The 21,454-nt window shown below is 36.8% G+C and overlaps 1 protein-coding gene across 1 annotated transcript in view; it reads left to right on the top strand.

The window, feature by feature from the left end:
• LOC129254178 (protein naked cuticle homolog 2-like) overlaps window positions 1-19,201 on the top strand; it is a 30,142-nt gene extending 10,941 nt beyond the window's left edge. Inside the window, exons 4-8 of the mRNA XM_064094898.1 lie at window positions 9,208-9,274; window positions 10,022-10,137; window positions 10,724-10,822; window positions 11,348-11,826; window positions 12,092-19,201. Of these exons, the coding sequence (XP_063950968.1) occupies window positions 9,208-9,274; window positions 10,022-10,137; window positions 10,724-10,822; window positions 11,348-11,826; window positions 12,092-12,860 (1,530 nt within the window). The 3' untranslated portion in view covers window positions 12,861-19,201. The remainder of the gene's footprint in view (window positions 1-9,207; window positions 9,275-10,021; window positions 10,138-10,723; window positions 10,823-11,347; window positions 11,827-12,091) is intronic.
• Window positions 19,202-21,454: the final 2,253 nt, after the last annotated feature.

Below are 21,454 nucleotides of genomic sequence, written 5' to 3'. Positions count from 1 at the left end.
AGAATGCGCTTGATGGTGTGTCCCGCCCTACCCATTAATCTGGAGTGTGAGACTTGCGAGACTTCAACATTGTGTTGGATTTTTCCTTTTTCTTCTTCTCCTGCTCACTCTTGCTCTCGGCTCAATTTTCCTGGTAGGAGTGTAGATGAAGATAATCTTCTTGTGTTATTCATTCATTTCTGTGACTTATTTAGTATTTGCATAGTTTCTCTTTATTTTTCCAGGAGAGCCCTGTGTTGTAGCTCTGTTTATGTTTTTATAGTCGTTGGTTACTTTTTTGCACTTGTAGGCCTAGGCATTTAAATGTAAGAATTCTCTGATTTCATTTGTTTGGGGCTGTTTGTTTATTTGTTGTTGGGGAGAAACAAAAGAAGAAAGAGACCACATCTCTTTCACATTTTTCTATACATGCGCACATGTATTCAGATATTTCCATTATATATGTCTTTACATTTATTGATCCTTCTTTTTTTTCTTCAAATTACAGCCATTTAAAAAGCTACCTTATTGAATGATGTAGGAGTAGACAACCACATGGGAGGGGGATGGGAAGAGAAAATTTATTTCTTTTCCTCTTTTTTTCTATCTTCTTGCACATGTACATGTATGTGTGTCTCTGCTTCTCTGTCTCTCTTAGTCTCTGTCTCTCTTTCTCTAATTCATCTCGTTTTCTCTTCCTCTCAGCTCGATCTTCCACCCCGCCCTCATTCTATCATTTTGTACACGTACGTTTGTCTATATCTCTGTATCTCTCTCTCTCTATCTATTTCTGTACCTCTGATATGTCTTGTTTTCTTTATCTCCCAACTCTCTTCCACTCGGTCTTCTCCTCTTTTCCACTCTATTTCACATATCTCCACCCTCTTCTCTATCATCCTTATCTGCATTGTTTCTCCCATTTCCTCAGTCTCTCCTCCTGCCATCTGGTGTTTCTCTTATCATATCATCTGCCTTTCTCTATGTGTTATCCATGTGGAAGAATCATGAACATGGACTTGTTGAGTCTGATGAGTTCAGCAAAATTACAGGAAATGGTTGTTTGTGTCCATGTACCTCTCGATGCAGTGCCATTAATCTCAACGGTGTTGAAAGTTATGAGAAGAATGTTAAGCAAATGTATTGATTTTTAGGGTCACATTAGGGTATTATTGATCAGAAGTCACCTGCCATCATGGAGGTGAGAAATGTGAAACGTATCCAGGTGGGGCTTGTTTTATTTGGTGCAAAACATCACCAGGGGGCTATGTACTGTAAGATGTGTATTGCAGGAAGTCCTATTTTGGCACCTTGAATGACACCCTGGTGGAGTTGAAATGCACGAACATTTGCAGGACTGTTGAACCAGTCCATCATTGATTCAACAGAGATGTCAAACTATCGATTCTAAATTATCTGACATGACATGGGGGTGGAGCCTGCATTAGGGAGCAAAATATGGTGGGAAGAGTCAATATATGCTTCTCAGCTTCTCAGGAAAATATGGCAAAAGAGTTTATCTATGTTCCTCAGGATTCAGGAATCACCCCTTTCTATGAGGAAATCATTCCGTGTGAACTTGGACACTCTATAGTGATCTCCAGAAGGATTTCTCATCATATAGACGCCTATCTTGTAATCTCGCCAAACAAACGATCGAAATGCATCCACTCCAAAAATAGATCTAGAGATAGAAGGAAAGGGATAAACTTCAGGGTTTCTGAAAATTGGTGACAACATGAAGTGCTTTAAACATTGTGAAAGCCCCCACCTCTTTCAGGAAGAGCGATTTTGTGGGTATTATTCTAGTGTTGGGTGTCGTATTTGTGTGCAATGCATTTTGGCAAATTTGTCAGACTTGACAGTAATGCATATGAAATTTAGCAAGTGCATGTGAATACATGTAGTTCATTGATTCTATCAAATGATCCCTTTATGAGCTGTTCAGGCAGACTTTAGTGTGCATGCCATTTAAAAGTTTAGAAATAGATGACACTTTATGAAGTGGGGTCTTTGGAGTAGAGTAGAAATCCTACACGATTTGGTGAAATGTTGTTTTAGAACACACCTGTCTTTTTTATTTCTACCTTTATTTGATGAATGCATCTGCTTTTTTTTAATTTGGTATTACAGCCTGTGTGGAAATGCACTTTTTCATCGGAAGAAGGGATGTTTGAAAAAATGGTGTGTCAAAGTAATCATGAGAGAGTGACAATGTGAAAGATAAGAAGCAAGCATGGATCTGAAATTAACATCCTTTTCTACAATATGTTTTTTGTAACATCTGCTGTATAACGGTGTCTTTTCTGCTACCCTTTTCCCCCTGTAAGATCATGATTCATACTAGCTCTAAGCAGCAGGCCTACATCCACCCATTGTCCTATGATCCACCTCTCCTGACTGTCCAGGTTTCAGCTAGCGAAGTCTTTTCACTGATATTTCACCTTTTGGGCTAACCAAATTTCCCCTTGCAACTGTGCTATGAGTGTGCCCTTGGATTTGGCAGTCCTTGAGGCGGCCCTCCAAGGCCATGGCTAATTGGCTATTGGCTCTGGAAATGTTGGTGCCTCTTCTATTGTGGTATAATTGTTAGAAGAAAAAAAGGTGCCCTGGCATGGATAGAGAAGTGGCCTTACCCTAAAAATCTTGAAATAAAAGGCCTATTAAGTTTGGACTTGTAAAACTCTTTGTACCCACCAAAACTTATGGCAGGCTGTGGCAGACCTTTACCCATTGCTCTCTGGAACTAGGTACATGTAGTTCTTGTACAGAAGAAAACCTATGTAGAATCACAAAATCAGGTAGTCAAGGTTACAAACATATATCTTTGCCCAGCAAAAATTCCCTTTTAAATCAAGATTCTGGTTGACCAAAGGGACCTTGATGGAACAATAGTATTGATCAATGCTGCGATGAAAAACTTATTCAAAATGTTTGTCATAATTAGATTGGTTTAATCAGGGAAGTGGGAGATCCTGCAAGCAACAATGAAAGCTTCAATGAGATTTATCTTATATTTGTCAATACGTGGAATTTGGGCTTGGAATTTCTTTCTCATTATTAAAAGTAGGCCCCACCTACACACCTTTTTTTTTCTTCAATGTTGACGTTCTTTTTTTATTTAAAAAATCAACTGTTAAATCTCCCAGATTACTAGTAGGCCTACATGTTTGAATAATTCTTGATTTATTCTCAGAGGGCTATGCATGTAGGTAGTACAGTATACCTTGGTCACATTTGCTCTACGGCGGCCGTACGGCGAGTCGAAAACAGCCGTTTTAACATTTTGTTATACATTTATACATAGGTGGTTTGAATCGAAATTAATAAAACGGCTGTTTTCGACTCGCCGTAGGGCCGCCGTAGAGCAAATGTGACCAAGGTGTAAGTAAAGAAGAAGGTAACAAACTACAAACCATGATCATATGTACAGGGATTCCCTGTTACATGTAGGCCCTTTTGTAGATAGGCCTAATTGTTCTTGTACCGGTTTATAGCCTCATCGGTCTCAGCTGGTATCATCAGTCAGTTTAATGACCCACTTCTTTTTAATTGATGTCAAGAATGGTATGAATCATATACGCAGTGTGTTCACACGAGCTTGTGGTTTCACTTTGTCAAGTGAAAAAAGGTTTCTTTTTATTTCTGATGTACCTCTTGAAAGACTCTCACATGGGTGTCTATCTATTCATAAACGGATGGGGGCCGTAATTTAGTCTTGACTATTCGAGAGCTACTACTCGGTGACCTGCAGTACACTGTACACGTAGGTGCACTTATAATCTCGTCTTTGGATTCATATAAACAGGATGTTCTCAAGTACATGCGGTGCAGACTCTGTGAATATCTTGCGTGCCGCGGCACCACACTGTACAAATGATTTGAATGAACATAAAATTTGGAATGCTATAATGCCTGCTGTTGCCATGATGATAATCGTGACTTTTTTCCCCTTCAGTAGACTATTTTGGAAGAATCGATCAAGAAATCTTGAAAGACTGTTTCTTCAGCATCACCTGGCCCCTGCATGTATGTGCAGTGAAAAGGGCATTCAAAGTTTGATACATTTGCTGGTAGTAGCAGTGGTCCTGGGATCTGACCTTGAGGCCAATTTTAGAAAAGTAAAAACTGCATGTAATTTCGTTTTGATGAAATATCTTTTGTAGCTCAACTGATGCCAACGACACGAGTTTGCCAATGCACCATTCGTACAGCAAAAAGCCCATACCATGCCATAGCATTAGCAGTACGTAGGATAATATGTTACCCAATTGAATATATGTTTTTAGATTGTATAGAATAGATGCAAATTATGTCTCATACAGTAGGACTCTTTTTATAGAAAATGAGTTGAATACTTGCCCATTGATTTTAATACGAATTTGCTTTTGAAATAATATGATTTGAACAGAAAATCAGACAAACAAAACACTAAATATTTGATCAAAATCGGACACGGAATAACAAAGTTATGGCAATGTAAAAGATTTGCATTATTCCGGTGAAACAGTTCTAGGCATGTCTTCATGAATATTCAATGAGCAAACTGATGTCTGATGATGTCATCTCCCCACTTGTCCTTTTGTGTTTTAGTATATGGAATTAGGTTTATTTAAATTTTTTCATTCAAGAACCAGAATTATTGGAATAACAGCTGAAAGTGCATTAGAATTCATTGCTGCAACTTATTTCATTATAAAGGAGACATATCTTTCACACATGTATGAAAAAAATAGAACAATCATGATTTCCTGCAATGTAAAGAAAAAGGAAAGTGGGGATGTGACATCAACAACCCATTAAATGAATATTCATGATGACATGCATAACTGTTTTCACAATTAGTTTTAAAATTCAATAACTTCACTATTTGTTATCGGATTTTGATGAAATTTTCAGCATTTTGCTCTGTGAATGTTACTCTATTTATTTTATTTAGATATAAATATTTTCAACCCGGAGCATCCCTTTGAAATTAAGCAAAAAATATTGTCTGATGTTTAACCTAGTTTATATTTCACATGTCAATGAGGTTGCTCATCTGTGTTTTGCAATTTTCAGCAAAGTGCTTTCAGCTAGTATTCACAAGACCTGCTGTAAAAATTTCAGCTCGTATTCTCTATAGACACCTGCTTCAAAAACTAAGTTAGCTATTGATTTATACACTACAGGGGAGCGTTTTATGAAAGGACTTGTCAGATGTTTTATCCGACAATCCTTGTTTTATCCGACAGTTACCATAGTAACAGTGCCTCTCAGCCAATCAGAATCAAGGAAAGTTGTCAGATCTGACAACTTGTCACACAAAAATGTTGATGAAACACTCCCCTGTACACTTAATCTGTGTGATGATATGATGATCCATAATTCAAGTCATTTTTATTTTAAATATGTTCTGTGAAATTCTTGTTCACTGCAATTAAAGGGATGGTCCGGGCTGAAAGTATTTATTGCTTAATAAATAGAGTAGAATTCACTGAGCAAAATGCTGGACATTTCATCGAAATCGGATTACAAATAACAAAGTTATTGACTTTTAAAGTTTAGCAGTTTGCTCAGTAAATTCTACTCTAGATGTATTAAGATATAAATATTTTTCAGCCCGGAACATCCCTTTAAGGTGGACTGTAAAATGAAAATAATGATTTTTCTAGAGTCCCCTCTTTTATTTTGACTTCATTTCTGAATGTAGACCTAGGCTAAAGAATTCATACATTGTACATTGGGTATAGTGAAGTCCTTTGCTTTTATTTTGTTAATGTGGTTCAGAGTGAGACGAGTTTTTAAACAATGTGTAGTTGTCCCCTGTGCTTATGATCGAGGCTATACAGCAGATGTAGGCTAATGTACATAGACTCCGCATAGAGCGAGGACCAGGTTGTACCTGGAAATATCCCTTTGGAGTTGTACATAATAGTATGCTTTATAATGCTGCATTGTAATTGTACGGTCTGTACTACAGTGGGAATTCACAATAGAGTGAGTGTTCATTCAATTGTTCATCTTTTCAGGGGGAAACCACAAAACCCCAAAGTCATTATTGAGGAGTTTGCACTCTACAGTCCAGACATATGCAGAGAAAATCTAGGTGATGGGGTTTATTGTCAATTGGTCTAATGCCATTTCGTCCAATTACCAATTCGTCTACTATCATTTGGTCTACCAACAGTTTTTCCATTATCCACATGGTCTACTTGTATCTGTACTTTCATCTAATAACCAGTTGGTCCAGTAGCCATTTAGTCCATATACCATTTGGTCTAATTGGACTACACTGTACATGTAAGTGTTAATTGGGCGAAATGAATCAAATTAAAGTAGATATTAGACCAACTGGTTATGAGACGATATGGTCATAGACGAACTGGTGGTTATCTGACGAAGTGATGATTGGACCAAATGGTTGTTGACGAAATGTTGATGGATGAATGGCATTAGACTAAATGAAGGTAGACCATTTAGTTAGTGGACGGGTTGGCAGGAGACAAATTGGCAATTTACCAGGTGGTGGTAGTTTGAGGGGATGTGGTTAAAATACTACTTGTATAATTATGGTATACCATAGTCATATAAATCCTAGTAAAATTAAATTCCAAGTATTAAAGCGAGAACCCCCCGGCCCCCACCAATCACCTATCACTCATATTGAAAGTAACTATGGTAGTATTAGAGGATGCAGCCGCCAATCAAAGTTAACATTTTCATGGTTGTCATTAGCCTACAGTAGTTGTCATGAATGGCAAAATACCAGTCAAATTTAAATGGTCTTTCATGAATAGGGGGCCTGTAATGCCCTGTATAGTCTCCATATATCTTGATGCAGACATTTGGGCCTATACTTAATATACTGTAGGGAACTTCAATCTTTGTGTTTTGCAACTGGTATCAAACCAGGGAGTTGGGATACTCCTGATCAAATCATGGACCATGATCAAACCGAAGAGGTTGAATGGAACATCATTAATCAAACAATAATGAGAAAGCATAAAATGTTCTCAAAGAAACAAAAAATGAGTTTTAAATCACTATATGTAGGCCCACATGTACGTGTAGCTTAAATTGTAATTTCAGTTTTGATTCATTAATAATTCCATTAAAAGACCTCTCGTGAAGCATATATACTAGTAAAGTTCAATTATTCATCCCACAAGATCTCCTCTTCTCTCATCTGATGTCCATTGATCCAATTTGACAAGGAGGATTAGTCTGCCATCAATAACCTGTCATACATATTCAATAAGGGCTTCTCTGTATTTTGGGTCAAGGAAGATCATAAAAAGTGTTTCCGTGGCAACAAATCTTTGAGGTCACTCAGTTTGAGGATGATGTTTGCATTGGTAGTTGGTGACTGCAGGTCAATGCCTGAGAGGCTGACATACAGTTTAATTTTTAAAGGGACACTCTACAGTAGGTTGAAAATTATATGATTATATATGATAGAGATAAAGTATGAATATCCGACAAAGAATAAATATTACTACAGTAAATGAAATCGTATTTTTATTTTAAACTCCATGTCTGATTTGATGAAATTCTAATTTTCCTGGTCATCTGATATTACTTAATCTATTTCACATGCATTATTGTTTCCTCAGAGCACCCCTTTGAAAAAAAATGCACGTCAGCACAAGTCAATTGATTTTTTTTTAACTGGGAAATATTCTGGTAAAAAATTGTTTTGAGTTTTCTCCATTAAAATGTTTTATGCAATGAGGCACTGCTTGTTAGCATTATCAGATGAAAACTGAATAAAAGTATCAAATCACAGTGAGAAATGTATTCTAAATGTCTGTTTGATAATCTATAAGCTCCTTGATTGAAATCTGACATCTTAATGTATTTTCTCAAATCATGTTTTTGCGGACAAGAAATAATAACTTTTCCCCAGGCCATGGAAGTTTGATGAAAGAAAGGTTTCCCATTCAGTTTCAATCCACCCAGTCCTGAGTAAATAAAGTCTGATGTAAAATTGTATTTTTGAATGAAAGGGCCCTGCAGCTTACAAATACAGTGCAATTGATGGAGAATTATCCTCAGATTCAATTCCATTAAACCTTTGTATTCTCTGGGAATCTTGTAAATTTCACAGATTGCATGATTTGATGATCAATGTTTAAAGGTTATACCATTACTTCAATTTTTTTTATCTGTAAAAACATGCACTGATACCCCACATTTTATATCATACTAAATTTGAATATTGATACTAAATTTTATTGATATATCTTTCATCCTCCCAGTTTTATACTGATACTAGATTTAAAGATATATATGTACAGGTGTATTCTAAGTAACAAATAATAGTATAATGAAATGGGGTCACCCTTTTCTGTGGTCTGATCTACATGTAATATCTTTTTTAAAGATACAAAAAATGGTTTGTAACTCATGTCGTTTAATCACGGCTGGCATAGCTGGCTTGGCTTTATATGACCTGTGTTCCTGAATGCGCTGTACATTGCTGAGTCAAAACCAGCTATTGCCTTTAGATAATGACCTTTTTTATTTAAAAAAATAAAAAGATATGAGTCATCAGTATTTCTATGGTAGTCCACGAAGATTGTGATCAGAGGGAAGATGGGACAGAAATGAAAAAAAAAAAATCAAGGACGATGTGAAATAATGCAACATTGGTTCTCTTCGATGAAACGTTATTGTTCCATTTCCTGTGAGTGTGGGGTATTAAGAGTTTCTCCCAGACGTGAGTTTATGTGATTCAATCATGTTTTTATAAAATCCATTTTCGAATTGTAATTGGATTCTTGATACTGTTATGCTCTAATTATAAACTACCTCCTTTTGCTTCAATGCCATTAGCCTTTTACACCCCCTCCCCCATCTCTTTCTCTCTTGGGGTGAGGGGGGGGGGGGAGGCTCACTTCCCCCCTTTTCATAAAAGATGTCATTGATTCGCACAATCCTATTGTCATCAATCTCATTCACCTTTTCATAAATGGTAAATTGTATCCATTGTTGGTAAGAAATCCCTGTGCCAAGATTTTATCAATAATGGGCTGATTTAGGAATGCTTTATTGTGCTCGTTCTGTATGTAATTATGTTGCATCTATTTAATTAATGTTCAGAAATTACTCTTTTGCTCAGTCATATGGAAAAACATCATTTTAAAGGTTATTTTTCTTTCTCCACCTCTCTCTCTCTTTATACCCCCTTCTCTCTCTCTGTCTCTCTCCCTTTCTCTCCCCTCTTTTTCCTTTTCTCTCTCCCGATAGTATGAGTGCAGTCGTAGACAGTCTGAGAGACCAATGAATTTACACCGAGACATTTGCTCACTAAAAGGTAAGAAAAATATCAATTTTATCCAATTGTATGGAGTACATCCCATCCAGATTGTATGGTGTACGTGTGTGTGTTCAAAGAGAAACATTGCTTGGTTTTGCAGGTTTCTACATTTCTTTTGTGGAATACTGCTTTTTATCTTTTTCATTAAAATGTGATGAATTAAGCTTTGTATAAAAATTAGAATAATGAAGATGACTGCAATTTGACTGAAAGCCACTAACTGAACCCCTTGAAATTTGCTGATTTTAGAGAACATTTTTGTATATTGTTGATTTGCATCTGGTAGAATATAGATGCAGACAGTAAGCTTGTTCTGATTAAGATAGAAATTGGAAAAAATGAAACTGGTTTAGCTTAATAATACGATAAATACCTGACTAATTTTCAATATCTGGTACAATTTAAGTACAGATGAGTGAGGAATCTCTACACTTGGTCCAAGCAACTTCCCCAAGTATGTATTTTGTTCTCCAGGTAGTCTACCTTCCAAGTCAAAGCATTTTATTTTTAAATCAGATTATGCAAAACATTGTACATGTATGTATACCACTTCCAAGTCGAAAATACTTTTCAGATCCCAAAAGATTTAACATTTAAGGCGAGGTTTCCTGTAGTTCCATATAGAGTTTCAGTTTTAAAGTGCTTTAAATACCCTGCCCCTACCCCAGATTTGGCAATGACTATATGTGTTTATTTATTGCTCTGTGTATTTGTTTATCAATGTATTTGTCTGTTGTACCACAGTGGACCTACCCCCTGAGGTGACTGGTTCTCGATGCAGTCTCAAGGTTCAATCCAGAGCAGAGGACTCTCCTACCAAAAAACAACCGCCTGCATCCCCTTCATCACCAACCATTGGGGTATAAAGAAACGCCCTACTTCACAAAATTTCATTTTTTTTAAACATTCATGAAGTAATAAGAAGCTATTGAATTTTTGAAGTTATAGTTTGATTCATTTGTAATTGTTTTCCACAAATCATGAAATCTCATGCAGAATAGTTTCTCTTCCTTATTACAATAAGATAATATCTTTATTTTTTTTAGATAACCAGATTATTTGTTTGATATTTGTATATGATATAATATTCATCCATATGCATGTAGCACCTTCATAATCTGTTCAGAGGTATGATATTGCTTGCGTAGGAATACACAAACAAATAAATTTGGGGTGGTACACAAGTTGAACTCTTCCCCCCCCCCAAAAAAAAAAAAAAAAAAAAAAGTAAATAAAATGAAATGAATGAATGATTGATTGATTGAAATGTAAATAAATCAACAAAGAAAAAAAAATAAAGTTTTGAAAAAAATGATTTAAAAAAATGTGATGGAGTTGATATGCTTTGTTTATTGATTGAATTCCCAATCGCCAAAATCCTGGTCTCTTTTAAGCTAAATTTAGAATATTTTTTTTCCTCCTATTTTGAATACTGTTATATGACAGGCAGTAGACTGTGATGTCTCATTAGATGCAGAGAAAGAGACACAGGAATGGGCGTTCACTCTATATGATTTTGATGGGCACAGGAGAATCACAAGAGAGGTAACATTTGAAAATACCCTGCTTTAACATAAGAATATATATATTTTATCAGGTTTATATATTTGTGTTAATGAATGATATTGATACTGTCAGCGATAACATTAATCACACTTTTAAAGAACACAATATGATTGTTTCCGTAAATATATTTCTGTTTGAAAAGAATTGGGACTGTTTCACACAAAGTGTTAGATGTGGACCCTAAGAAAGCACCAATACATATGGTTTTTTACACAAACATAGAGTAGCATGCATCTTTTGGGTATGATTGGCCAATGCAATCAGGAAGTACTGTAGTAGTTCGTGCCATATGTGACTGAGAAATTTAATGTACATTTTGTGTAGAGATATTTCCTTAGCTTTTTCAATCAAACTTCAAATTTTGTTCAGAATTGATGAATAAAATTTTACAATGAAAATACAAATACTGTATTATATATTGGCATGAAGTCAAGTGATAGGCAGTTCTGTTTAATATTGCTATATTGCCTTTCTTATCTCACTTTGCACTTTATACACTTGTAGGACCTGTCAAGCATACTGAAATCGATCTCTGAGGCCCTCGCATGCTCCGTCATACTGCCCCCTAGTGGTAGCCGCAAGCTGAAGTTACGGCTCTCCATGGTTTCCGACCATGAGACAGACACTCGCAAGAAGATGGCAGACAAAGCCAGCCAGCCAAGTACACCAAGCCATGACAATCTCAGCCAGCAGCAATCGGTCGGGACACAGTCCACCTCGCTCCCGTCCGCATCTCCGCTGGATGCGTCGCCACTCTTCAACAAGCAGGAGAACAAGGAGAATTTGTTTAACCGTGTCAGGGACCGTGGGGATGCCCCTTCCCACAGGCATAGCTTCAACGTGAATCACCAGTGTTGGCGGAAGGAGGAGAAGAGGTCGCGGAGGTCGAAGCATCGGTCTCACTCGATGGCACCTGCGGATGTGACGGTGCCCTTGTATGCTGATCAGCAGGCTAGTCCTGAAAGACATCATCGGAAAGCAAGGTAAAGGAAAGCTTAGACTTGTGAATGAAATTAATTCTTTTAATAAGCAATGAAATAGAAATTGGAAAAATAATTGAATTTATCGCTGACCATATCTCATATTAGAAATCCTTTCCATGAACTGTCATCTAGATCTGCTCAACAGATCCACCAATGAGTCAAAATATTAAACTTCAATTGAGATCTAAAATAAAAAAGTCTCTGCTTGTTATTTTGTAGTGACTGTTCAGTTGATTGTATTGCTTGTTTATTGTCATTCCAATAGAAAATCCACCTCAGCCTTGGACCATGGGACCAGTAAGATGACTCCCTCTAAACAGACGAGCAACGCCGGTACAAATTGTGTGCCGGTTGAGCGCCCTCAGGAAAACGCAGAGAGACGCAGCTACTACCAGGAACTGGCTGGTATCGATCACCAGTGCACGAATCATGAACGAGATCCAGCAGCACAGGACAAGGATCCTGAGACTGAACTACCCCTTGGTGCCTCAGCTAGCAGTCCAAACCAAGTGAGCCATAGACATTTGAAAACAAGCCCCCATCATCGGAGGGCAAAGACTTGTGATCCCCAAGTGCATGGTCTCAGGAAACAAACCCTTCATATGAATCAGGAATTGTTTGCCAAGTATGAGTATGCCCAAAGACACCATAAAGACTATCACATGCAGCTGCTGGAAGCGTCCAGGACGCGGCTTGAAGGTATGCAACCCGTGCAGGCGGTTTCTGCCGGCACCGAAGCGGCGTTCTGCCAGCACAGCCCCAAACGGCATAGCTTCCCGGCGGGACCAGTGAAGGTGGTCACCACCCAGGTTGTTGCACCGGCGGTGCAGGCGGCACCCGTGAACAGGGGGAAGCACCGGAGGAGATCACGGCGACACCACACCCTGCAACCTTTGACAGTGATGAAGCATGAGGTCATGGAGAAATCAGAAGGGGTGGGGTATAATTCCCCTGTCCCACAAAAACACCAACACCATCATCACCATGAACACCATCATCACCATCACTATCATCACTACCATGATATTGACTAATTTATTTATGAAATGATGAAATGAATAGTAATGTGAATTATAAATAGACACATGTATACTAGATAGATTCCTGTAAATTAATTTAAAAGCAGTTTATCAATTTCGATTTTAGATGAATGATAAGATGTCAATTATTGTATTTCTATAGACTATGTAATAACATATGAAGAAAAATAATGTGTTTAATAGCTAGGATGATTGTACCGAAGATAGTCAAGGAAGGTTGTTACATTATGATGTAAAGGAATGTACATGTACAAGCCCCCCCCCCCCCTTCTTCAATCTATTCTAATATTAAATATGTGTAAATCTTAGCATATAACTCTATAAATACATGTATTAGTCATTACATTTTAATCCATTGTACATACTAAACAGCCAAGTTGAAAGTCACCCAGATCTCTTGTAACTTATTTTTTTTGGCAGTTATATATTTCAAAGATAGATTCAGTATTATTTAAGAAGAGTTTTATATCTCTATAAAGCCTTGACGTTTCTGTAACTTCTGTTTTACACGTGATTATTATGGATGAAATTTAATATGTAAGCCTTCTATTCTCACATTACTATGAGATGTATGAGATGTTCAGTCAGTAGTTTAGAGAGGTTACTTCAATAATATTGTGGATTAGATGCAAACTGTTAATTTGAAGTTGTTTTATCAATCAATGGTATGCACTGATTGGCTTAAATAATCAATGTTCTTGTGCATGGCACCCAACTATGGCTATACAAAGTATGTAACAAGCCTGTTACCTATGGCCCATACAGCTGACTTGTGTGTTTTACAATTGGCAACTTGTACTGTACAGTCATTCTGAGTGACGATATCACAGTACAATAACGTGTATATTGGCAAGAAAGACAATCAAATTTAAAAGTTAAAAAAAGGGATATTTGAGAGGTTCCATGACATTTGGTCCGGCGACAATTGCTCCACTCTGAATTCCACACACTAATCGAATGAGCAACTTCAAACCCACACTACACCCTACCCTAAACCTAACATAAAACCATATTGCAACCCTACATCTCAGACGAAATTAAGCCCAGAGCAATTGTCGTAGGAGCAGATGTTGTGTCACTTTTTGAACACTATGTTATACTTGTAGGTATGTCTTTACTTTCCGACCAAAAATACCCTTAAAGCAAGAATCTGCTCATAGCAAGTTTACAAAGCGGTGGAATGTAAAGGGATGGAATTAAGAACAAGTATTGCCTCATGATAATTCTTCACACTCAAGTCAGTATCTTTAGCCTATGTTTCTGTTTAGACGAATTATAATAGTTGTTTATTTGAGGAGTCCAATTCTCTGAAAGACATGAGCCTGATTGAATTCAGGGAATCAAAACTGATTACATAACTGTTTGATGAGTTATCTCTACATGTATTAAGCATGAATGCTTAATACATGTAAATACACACCCAGGTGGGTGTTTTCATAAAGCTGTTTGAAGGTATTCATAAGTTATGAAGACTTTACACGTGATTGGTGACCTTTCTTGTGCTAAATCATATATCTCGATGTAAACTGACTTAGCACCGAAGAACACTTTCCAGTTGTTTGTAAAGCAGTGCTGACATTACAAACAGTTTTATGAAACACCCACCAGGGAAGTACATGTATGACTGTGTTATTGCAAGACCATTTCTCTTAAACTCAAGTCTCTGAAAAAATCTTCCCGTACATTTGGTTGAAATCGTGATCTAAAATAGACCAGTAAATAGCAGCATTCCCACTGCATGGTTTCACTCAGATACAAGATACTTCTCCATTTCCTTTTGAAGATGAATTGGTGCCTTCTCCCGTTATCCATTCCTCACTCCCCTAATTTTGTCCCTTATATTTTCATCTTTTCCACTGGATTTTGTGCTGATTACCTCTATTCTCTCCTCCCCCCCTCTTGCCCCCTACTCTCCCCCTTTGACTCACTTCACTTCACGTGCATGCCTTTTTTAGGATTTCCTTCTCTCCCTGTTTGCATTCTACATTACCCTGACTCTTCTAATCCTAGTCCATTGTGTAGTTGTTAAAGTCAGTGTCAATTGTTGCTGAGTATTGCATTATGTCCAGTGCCCAGAGACACTAGATGGTGATTAGAGCACTCTGTATTTTGGACCTGCATAAAGAGGTGTATGGGTAAACAAAGGGATGAGGATGAATGGGCACTGATTACATAACATCACCCCCCTCTTATTGCATGAAGATACCGAGTGCCAGTTCTCAGTAGTTCCCCTGTACGCCCTGTGGGTGTTCTTTCTCATAGTTGCGTTAGGCCCAGTTTGCCTTTCTCACTAAGGAGCTATTTCGTTTCATTGTCCGGATAAGCCTCATAGGTTGCACTCGGCTGGAGAGTTCAGGGGCCTCATCATCATTATTGAAGTCTATGCTTGTTGGGCAATCCATACAAATTTGAGATAATTGCATAGATTCTATGGATGGCCAATAATTGAAGACTGAAAATGGTTTCTATATGGCACAGCCTCGTGTTCTTTGTTTGGTCTTCCCAGTGTTAGCCTACGTAGAGCTGTACACATGGTTATGGGAAGTCTTCATAGAGGAATAAATCATATTCCATCAATAATTAAAAACCGTCTTGACATTGTCCTTGATGGGGGAATTTATGACAAAGTTGGGAATCCTCCTGCGTTTGATTTTGTTGGGTACATGTATGAGCTCATCAATATCATGCTATCATTATTAATTCATGCACTGCAGCATGCGTGTTCATGAATGTATTATGTGATCGAAATGTCTAATAATGCACTACAGAGTGCCGGTGAGGCAGCCAGATTTGTAATTATAATACATTGTCTGGATGGCAGGTGGAAAGTCTTTTTAAAGGTGAAAGGGGGCAAATGAAAAAAAAAAGGTTTGCTTGAAGCAAATCCATCACCTTGATTGTTACTCTATGAGAGTACAGTGAAACCTGTCTACAATGACCACTGTAGGGAAACACAAAATGTGGCCTTTATAGACGGGTGGCTGCTATAGACAAGTTCTTATACACACAATCTGCCTTCATTGGAAACAGTTTTAGTGGTCACTATAGGTAAGTGGCTGCAATAGACGGGTTCTTATACGCACAATCTGCCTCCATGGGAAACAGTTTTAGTGGTCACCACAGACAGGTGGTCACTAACACAGGTTTGGCTGTACTTAAAATGAGACATCTTCTTCCTAACTATTCGCTTTTCCAAGAGTGTGTGCTGCATCTCTTTGCAGGAATCCAGCCATAAGAATGCTGAGTGCCTCTCACAGCGGGGTTTCCCCGCATTCCCAATCCTCATGTCTTTGATGGAATAAGGATTTCGAAATTTCTGTGGGAATGATGTTCCTCTGGCTTTTGGTAATGAAAGGTGCTGCAAGGAGTAATCTTGGCCAGGGCCCCGTTGCATAAATGGTACCATTATTGTAACTTGCATGGAATCCTTGATTTTGATTGGTTGTTGTTGGGCGTTACCATGGTAATCTTGGCCAGGGCCCTGTTGCATAAAAGGTACCATTATTGTAACTTGCATGGAATCCTTGATTTTGATTCCAGGTTGTTGATCGGTGTTACCATGGTAGTTATATTGGATGGCAAAGTGACCATAATAGTAACGTTTATATAGCAGGGTCCGGGGCTGGCACTTTGGCATTTACATTTATGAAAGGGGAAGATGTGAGTTATCATGATAGAAAATTGAATGTTAGCATGCATCGGTGGGGGATCGGAGCATTGGGATGGGGGTCATGCATGAGCTGTTGGTCTCGACAAGCCCAAGCGATCCAAACCATCGCCAAGCCCCGTTTCCCTGCGTGCATAAACAGTACACAAAGAAATTGAAAATAGATTGGAATCATTTGTTCAAGTTTTGACTCTGACTTTCAGAGAAATGGGCAGAAGAAAACTGGAGAAACTAATTTTCAAAAATGTTTTCAACTTGATCACTATAAATTCCCAGGTGGAGAGCCACATTCAGGTGGAAATAATTTGTGTATATTTCAATAGGATGGGAATAGCATGCTTTGGTTGTTATGAAGAAGGGCACTGCTTTACAATTGTAAACCTGGATTCTAATCCTAATTCAAAAGCTACTGAAATAGTGCCATTTGAGTGACTATCATAGAATTACATCATATTTGTTATCGCTTGTAATGAAGTTTCATGGAAATGGTATGTATGAAATCCTCACTTTCAAGTCTTAAAATGACATATTTATGCTGGACTATCAGGGAGTTTCAGGTATATTTTGGTTCTGTAAAAATAGTTACAACTCCACAACCTATTGTTAAACAATCTAGATGTGTTGAAAGGTCTTCATGTGTGTTATAGTGTAATCTTCCTCCTCTAAGTAGATGTAGGATTTCAGTGAGTATTATTTGTGCTGCAATTGCAACACAAGTTTAATATCAAGACAAGTGCCATTTCTCTAATTTGCACACTTGGCTATTAGCAGTGAATAGTCAACTAATATGTTTATTTCTTGATGTTCATGATATTGATATATATATGTATGTAGCGATGCTGATGATTGATTTAAAAGTCAGAGTGAAGAGGTATGTACAAGAAATACAGCGAATGTATATAGAATTAAGAGTAATTCCAATTTATAATTATGAAGTATTCAAGATTGCCTTCAAAAGGAATTAATGCTCAGTTCACGAGAAAGATGTTAGAATCGAGAATGGCCGACTAGTAAGGGGAAAACAAATTGATAGGCTGGCATCGAGAATGGATTTCACGACCAGGGGGGACTGTTTCATAAAGCTGTTTGTAGTGACTGTTGAACCTTTTGTATGGTAAATGCTGTACCGAAATGTTGAGTGGCATTGATTCAGCTCTCGAGAGAGGGTAACCAGTCGTTCGTAGCTTACAAACGGCCTAATGAAACACCTCCAGATCGGCACAACTTTAGACCAGTTGGGTGTTTCATTAAGTTGTTTGTAACTTACCGACTACACAAATCTGGTAAATGATTACCCCAGATTTTTATCAGTGTAGATTTAACTCACAAAAAAGGGTCACCAGCTGGTTCTATAATTCTTATAGTGCAAAAGTGCAAAATATTGGCAGTTTAAATCATTATTAATGCTTTTTATCTTGATATCACCTTTAACCTGGGAGGCGATGAGCGAATTTCATCACCGTGATCCGTGGGTCTCCCTTCCACTAAGATGGGGGGGGGGGGGGGGTTGCAGGTGGACCTCTAGACCGGAGTCTCCCCCTTAATTTGTACGAATAGTGCAGTGGGTTCTTAATGTGCAAAGGTGGTGACTCCCCTCTACACAGGGCCTCCATTTAATATCCTATCCAAGGGTTGGAGTGTTTTCCACCTTGACATATCCTACATCCATGAACGTTAACACATAACGCAGACTTCTTTCCTGCAACCAGGCTTGGACTCAAACCCAAAACTGAGCAAGCCCTTTCCCCTTAAAATTACATTAATTGCAAAATTAAAATAGTAATTTGTATTATTATGGTTAAAATTGAATCAAGGTTCAGATTAACGTTAATATCTTGACATATTTTGAAGATGCACACAGATTAACTTCTCTCCCCCTCTAATGTCATTTATTGCAAAATTATATGTGGAAAAAAATGAATTTATTATACTTGGAAATGAATGTTGTGATATATATAGTGTAAATATTACATTTTCTCTCTTTTTGTCTTTTTGCTCAGGGATTTTATAAGCTAGGCAACTTTGGGGAATCTTTCCTTCAACATCTTCTCATCAAGTTTTAATACAATTTTAAGAACACAGGAATCTGACCCATTTGTAGTCGTCCTACATTATTTAGAGTGAGAAATTATTAAAAAAAAATTGCATTATATTGATGATCTATGTGATATCCAACTCAGAATTTTAAATATTGTTTTTAAATTTGAAGATATTTATTTTTTCCCTTTTATTGAATATATAATTTTTTTTTCTTTTTTCATTCTGTTTTATCAAGATTAATGTTCAGGAATGTATTTTGTATAAGGAAATTAGCATAATGAACGAGTCATGTAACAAATTGAATCTCATCTCAGATTGGAATCGCATTATTCTGGACAAAGTACATTGTGAAACAATAGAACTTATCAGTTCTTGACAATATACAGCTTTCATTCAACCTGTGTGGCTTTTGTGATAACAATTATCAAACAACCTTTGTCTATGAGACAGAATCCATACACAAACCATCTTTTTCAGATTATACACAGATGGCTTGTTATAAAAAAAAACATATCTCTCCTTAATCATACTAATTTGAATCAATTTGTTTCTTTTCAAAATAGCTGCAATTGCCTTCAGAGTTTTTTTTTTTCAGGTAGTAATGCATTAAAATTTACTACTAAAATTTATGTGTAAAGTGATGTGTCTGTTATTAAGTGTTATTAAGGGGTAAGTCGTCAGAAGTTTATTTTTATTTTTTTTAAAGGTCAAGTCCACCCCAGAAAAAGGTTGATTTAAATAAATAGAGAAAAATCAAACACGAATAACGCTGAAAAGTTCATCAAAATCGGATGTAAAATAAGAAAGTTATGACATTTCAAAGTTCCGCTTATTTTCACAAAACAGTTCTATGCTCAACTCAGTGATATGCAACTGAGAGAGTTGATGATGTCACTCACTATTTCTTTTGTTTTTTATTGTTTGAATCATACAATATTTCAATTTTTACGAATTTGATAATCAGGACCCTCTTGATTGAACCACAAAATGTTAAAATAATGAAATTCCATATGTTCAGGGAGGAATGAAACTTTGTTTCACATGACAGTGACGAGAAAATCGAAATATTTCATATTTCATATAATAAAATACAAAAGAAATAGTGAGTAGGCGATGTCATCGGTTCCCTCATTTGCATACCGAACAGGATGAGCATATCACTGTTTTGTGAAATTAAGCGAAAGTTTAGAATGTCATAACTTTCTTATTTTACATCCGATTTTGATGAAATTTTCAGTGTTATGCTTGTTTGATTTTTCTTTCTATTCAAATCAGCTTTTTGTTGGGGTGGACTTGTTCTTTAAGCACCATTATTTTCCTTCTATCATAATGTATGATGGAAACTACATTTATAATAGATATCAATGGAAGTATTGATATTAGTTGTATATTTGATGAATATGAAATACAAATCTCACTCCTATCAAAGGCTTGAAGTTGATATTTCATTGATGTTTGGATTTTGCATTCAATGTCTGGTGAATATTTGACGAGAGATGAGAAACGTTATGTGAAGAAAAAAAATGTGAAGTTAGCAATGCATTGGTATCAAGGGAATGGTTACGATGGTGTAGAGTAAAGGGGGAGAGACAGATAAGGGAGGGGATGGGGATTTGAAGAGAGGGTGAGAGAGATAGAGATGGATGTTCTGCATACCAAAATGGTATTGAGTTTGGACCCTTTTTTTTTTTTTAAAGCAGTAAATTAGGATGTGTTGAAATGACCTGGTCCCTGTTGCATAAAAGTTACTATTATAGCAACTTTGCCATCCAAAAACTACCATGGTAACACCCAACAACAACCAATCAAAATCAAGGATTTCATGCAAGTCGCCATTGGATGACAAATTATGCAACAGAACCCTGGAAGATAACGCCCACTTTTCCTTCTTGTATTTTTAATTCCCAAAAATATTACGCCCTGGAGGTAGAAAGTGATGTCATGCTATCCTTACTGTATTTTCTTATGAACCATGGGGTAAAGTCTAAGGAACAAGTTTATAAGTTTAGAATAATGCAAAATTTCAAATTCCAAAACGATTTTCTTTCTGGTTATCAAATCTACTCTAATCAAATGAATACGATCAGGGTCCCGTAACTCAAAGGTTAGCGATTGATCGTACGCTTGATTTTTACGATTGATTGCACATTGTAGTCAATGCAATCAATTGAAGAAAATTGTTCTATGATCATTGCTAATCTTTGTGTTGCGGGTCCCAGGTTGGAAAACCTGACAAAAAAAATTGAAACAAAGATTTTTTTTATTTTTTAAATATTAAGTATATTTAATTTTCCCTCCCTATTTTAGTTATACATTCAAGTTAAGTTTTACAGCACCATATACATATATGAATGTAGAGTACATACTGGTATCATATCACATGTACATAAACACTGAAATATCTTCATCTCAAAGACAATATATCAATCATTACATTAATGTTTTTGTAAAAGAATATAAAGTTGAAACTATAAAATCACAATGAGATAAAATGATTTGGAAGTATATTTCACAGAACACACCGGACCACCATACAAATTATGATTTATGACATGACTGGAACTCATGCAAATCAAGTTTGTTTGTTTTTTACTCTCAATACCCATGAAAACGTAAATAATTCAGTTTGCATTAACCCTACCTAAGCCAGGGGGGCCTCGAAGGTCCCCCCTCAACATTTCGCGCAATATTTTGGCTGCGTGAAATTTTTTACCGCAATGCTTGCTGACTTTTTACTTTCAAATTTTGTGACACCCCAGTACGCGGTTCCGAAATTACATAACATTTTGTAAGTGCATGTCAGACCAAAAATTGATCAAAAACATGATTTTGTGTACGAAGTCAAATTGTGTTTTCTACCAAAAATCATAAATGTATGATT

The sequence above is a fragment of the Lytechinus pictus genome, chromosome 2, assembly GCF_037042905.1.
Source record: "Lytechinus pictus isolate F3 Inbred chromosome 2, Lp3.0, whole genome shotgun sequence".
Taxonomy (NCBI): domain Eukaryota; kingdom Metazoa; phylum Echinodermata; class Echinoidea; order Temnopleuroida; family Toxopneustidae; genus Lytechinus; species Lytechinus pictus.
Note: the sequence above shows the minus strand (reverse complement) of the source record. Positions and strands in the feature narration are given on the sequence as shown.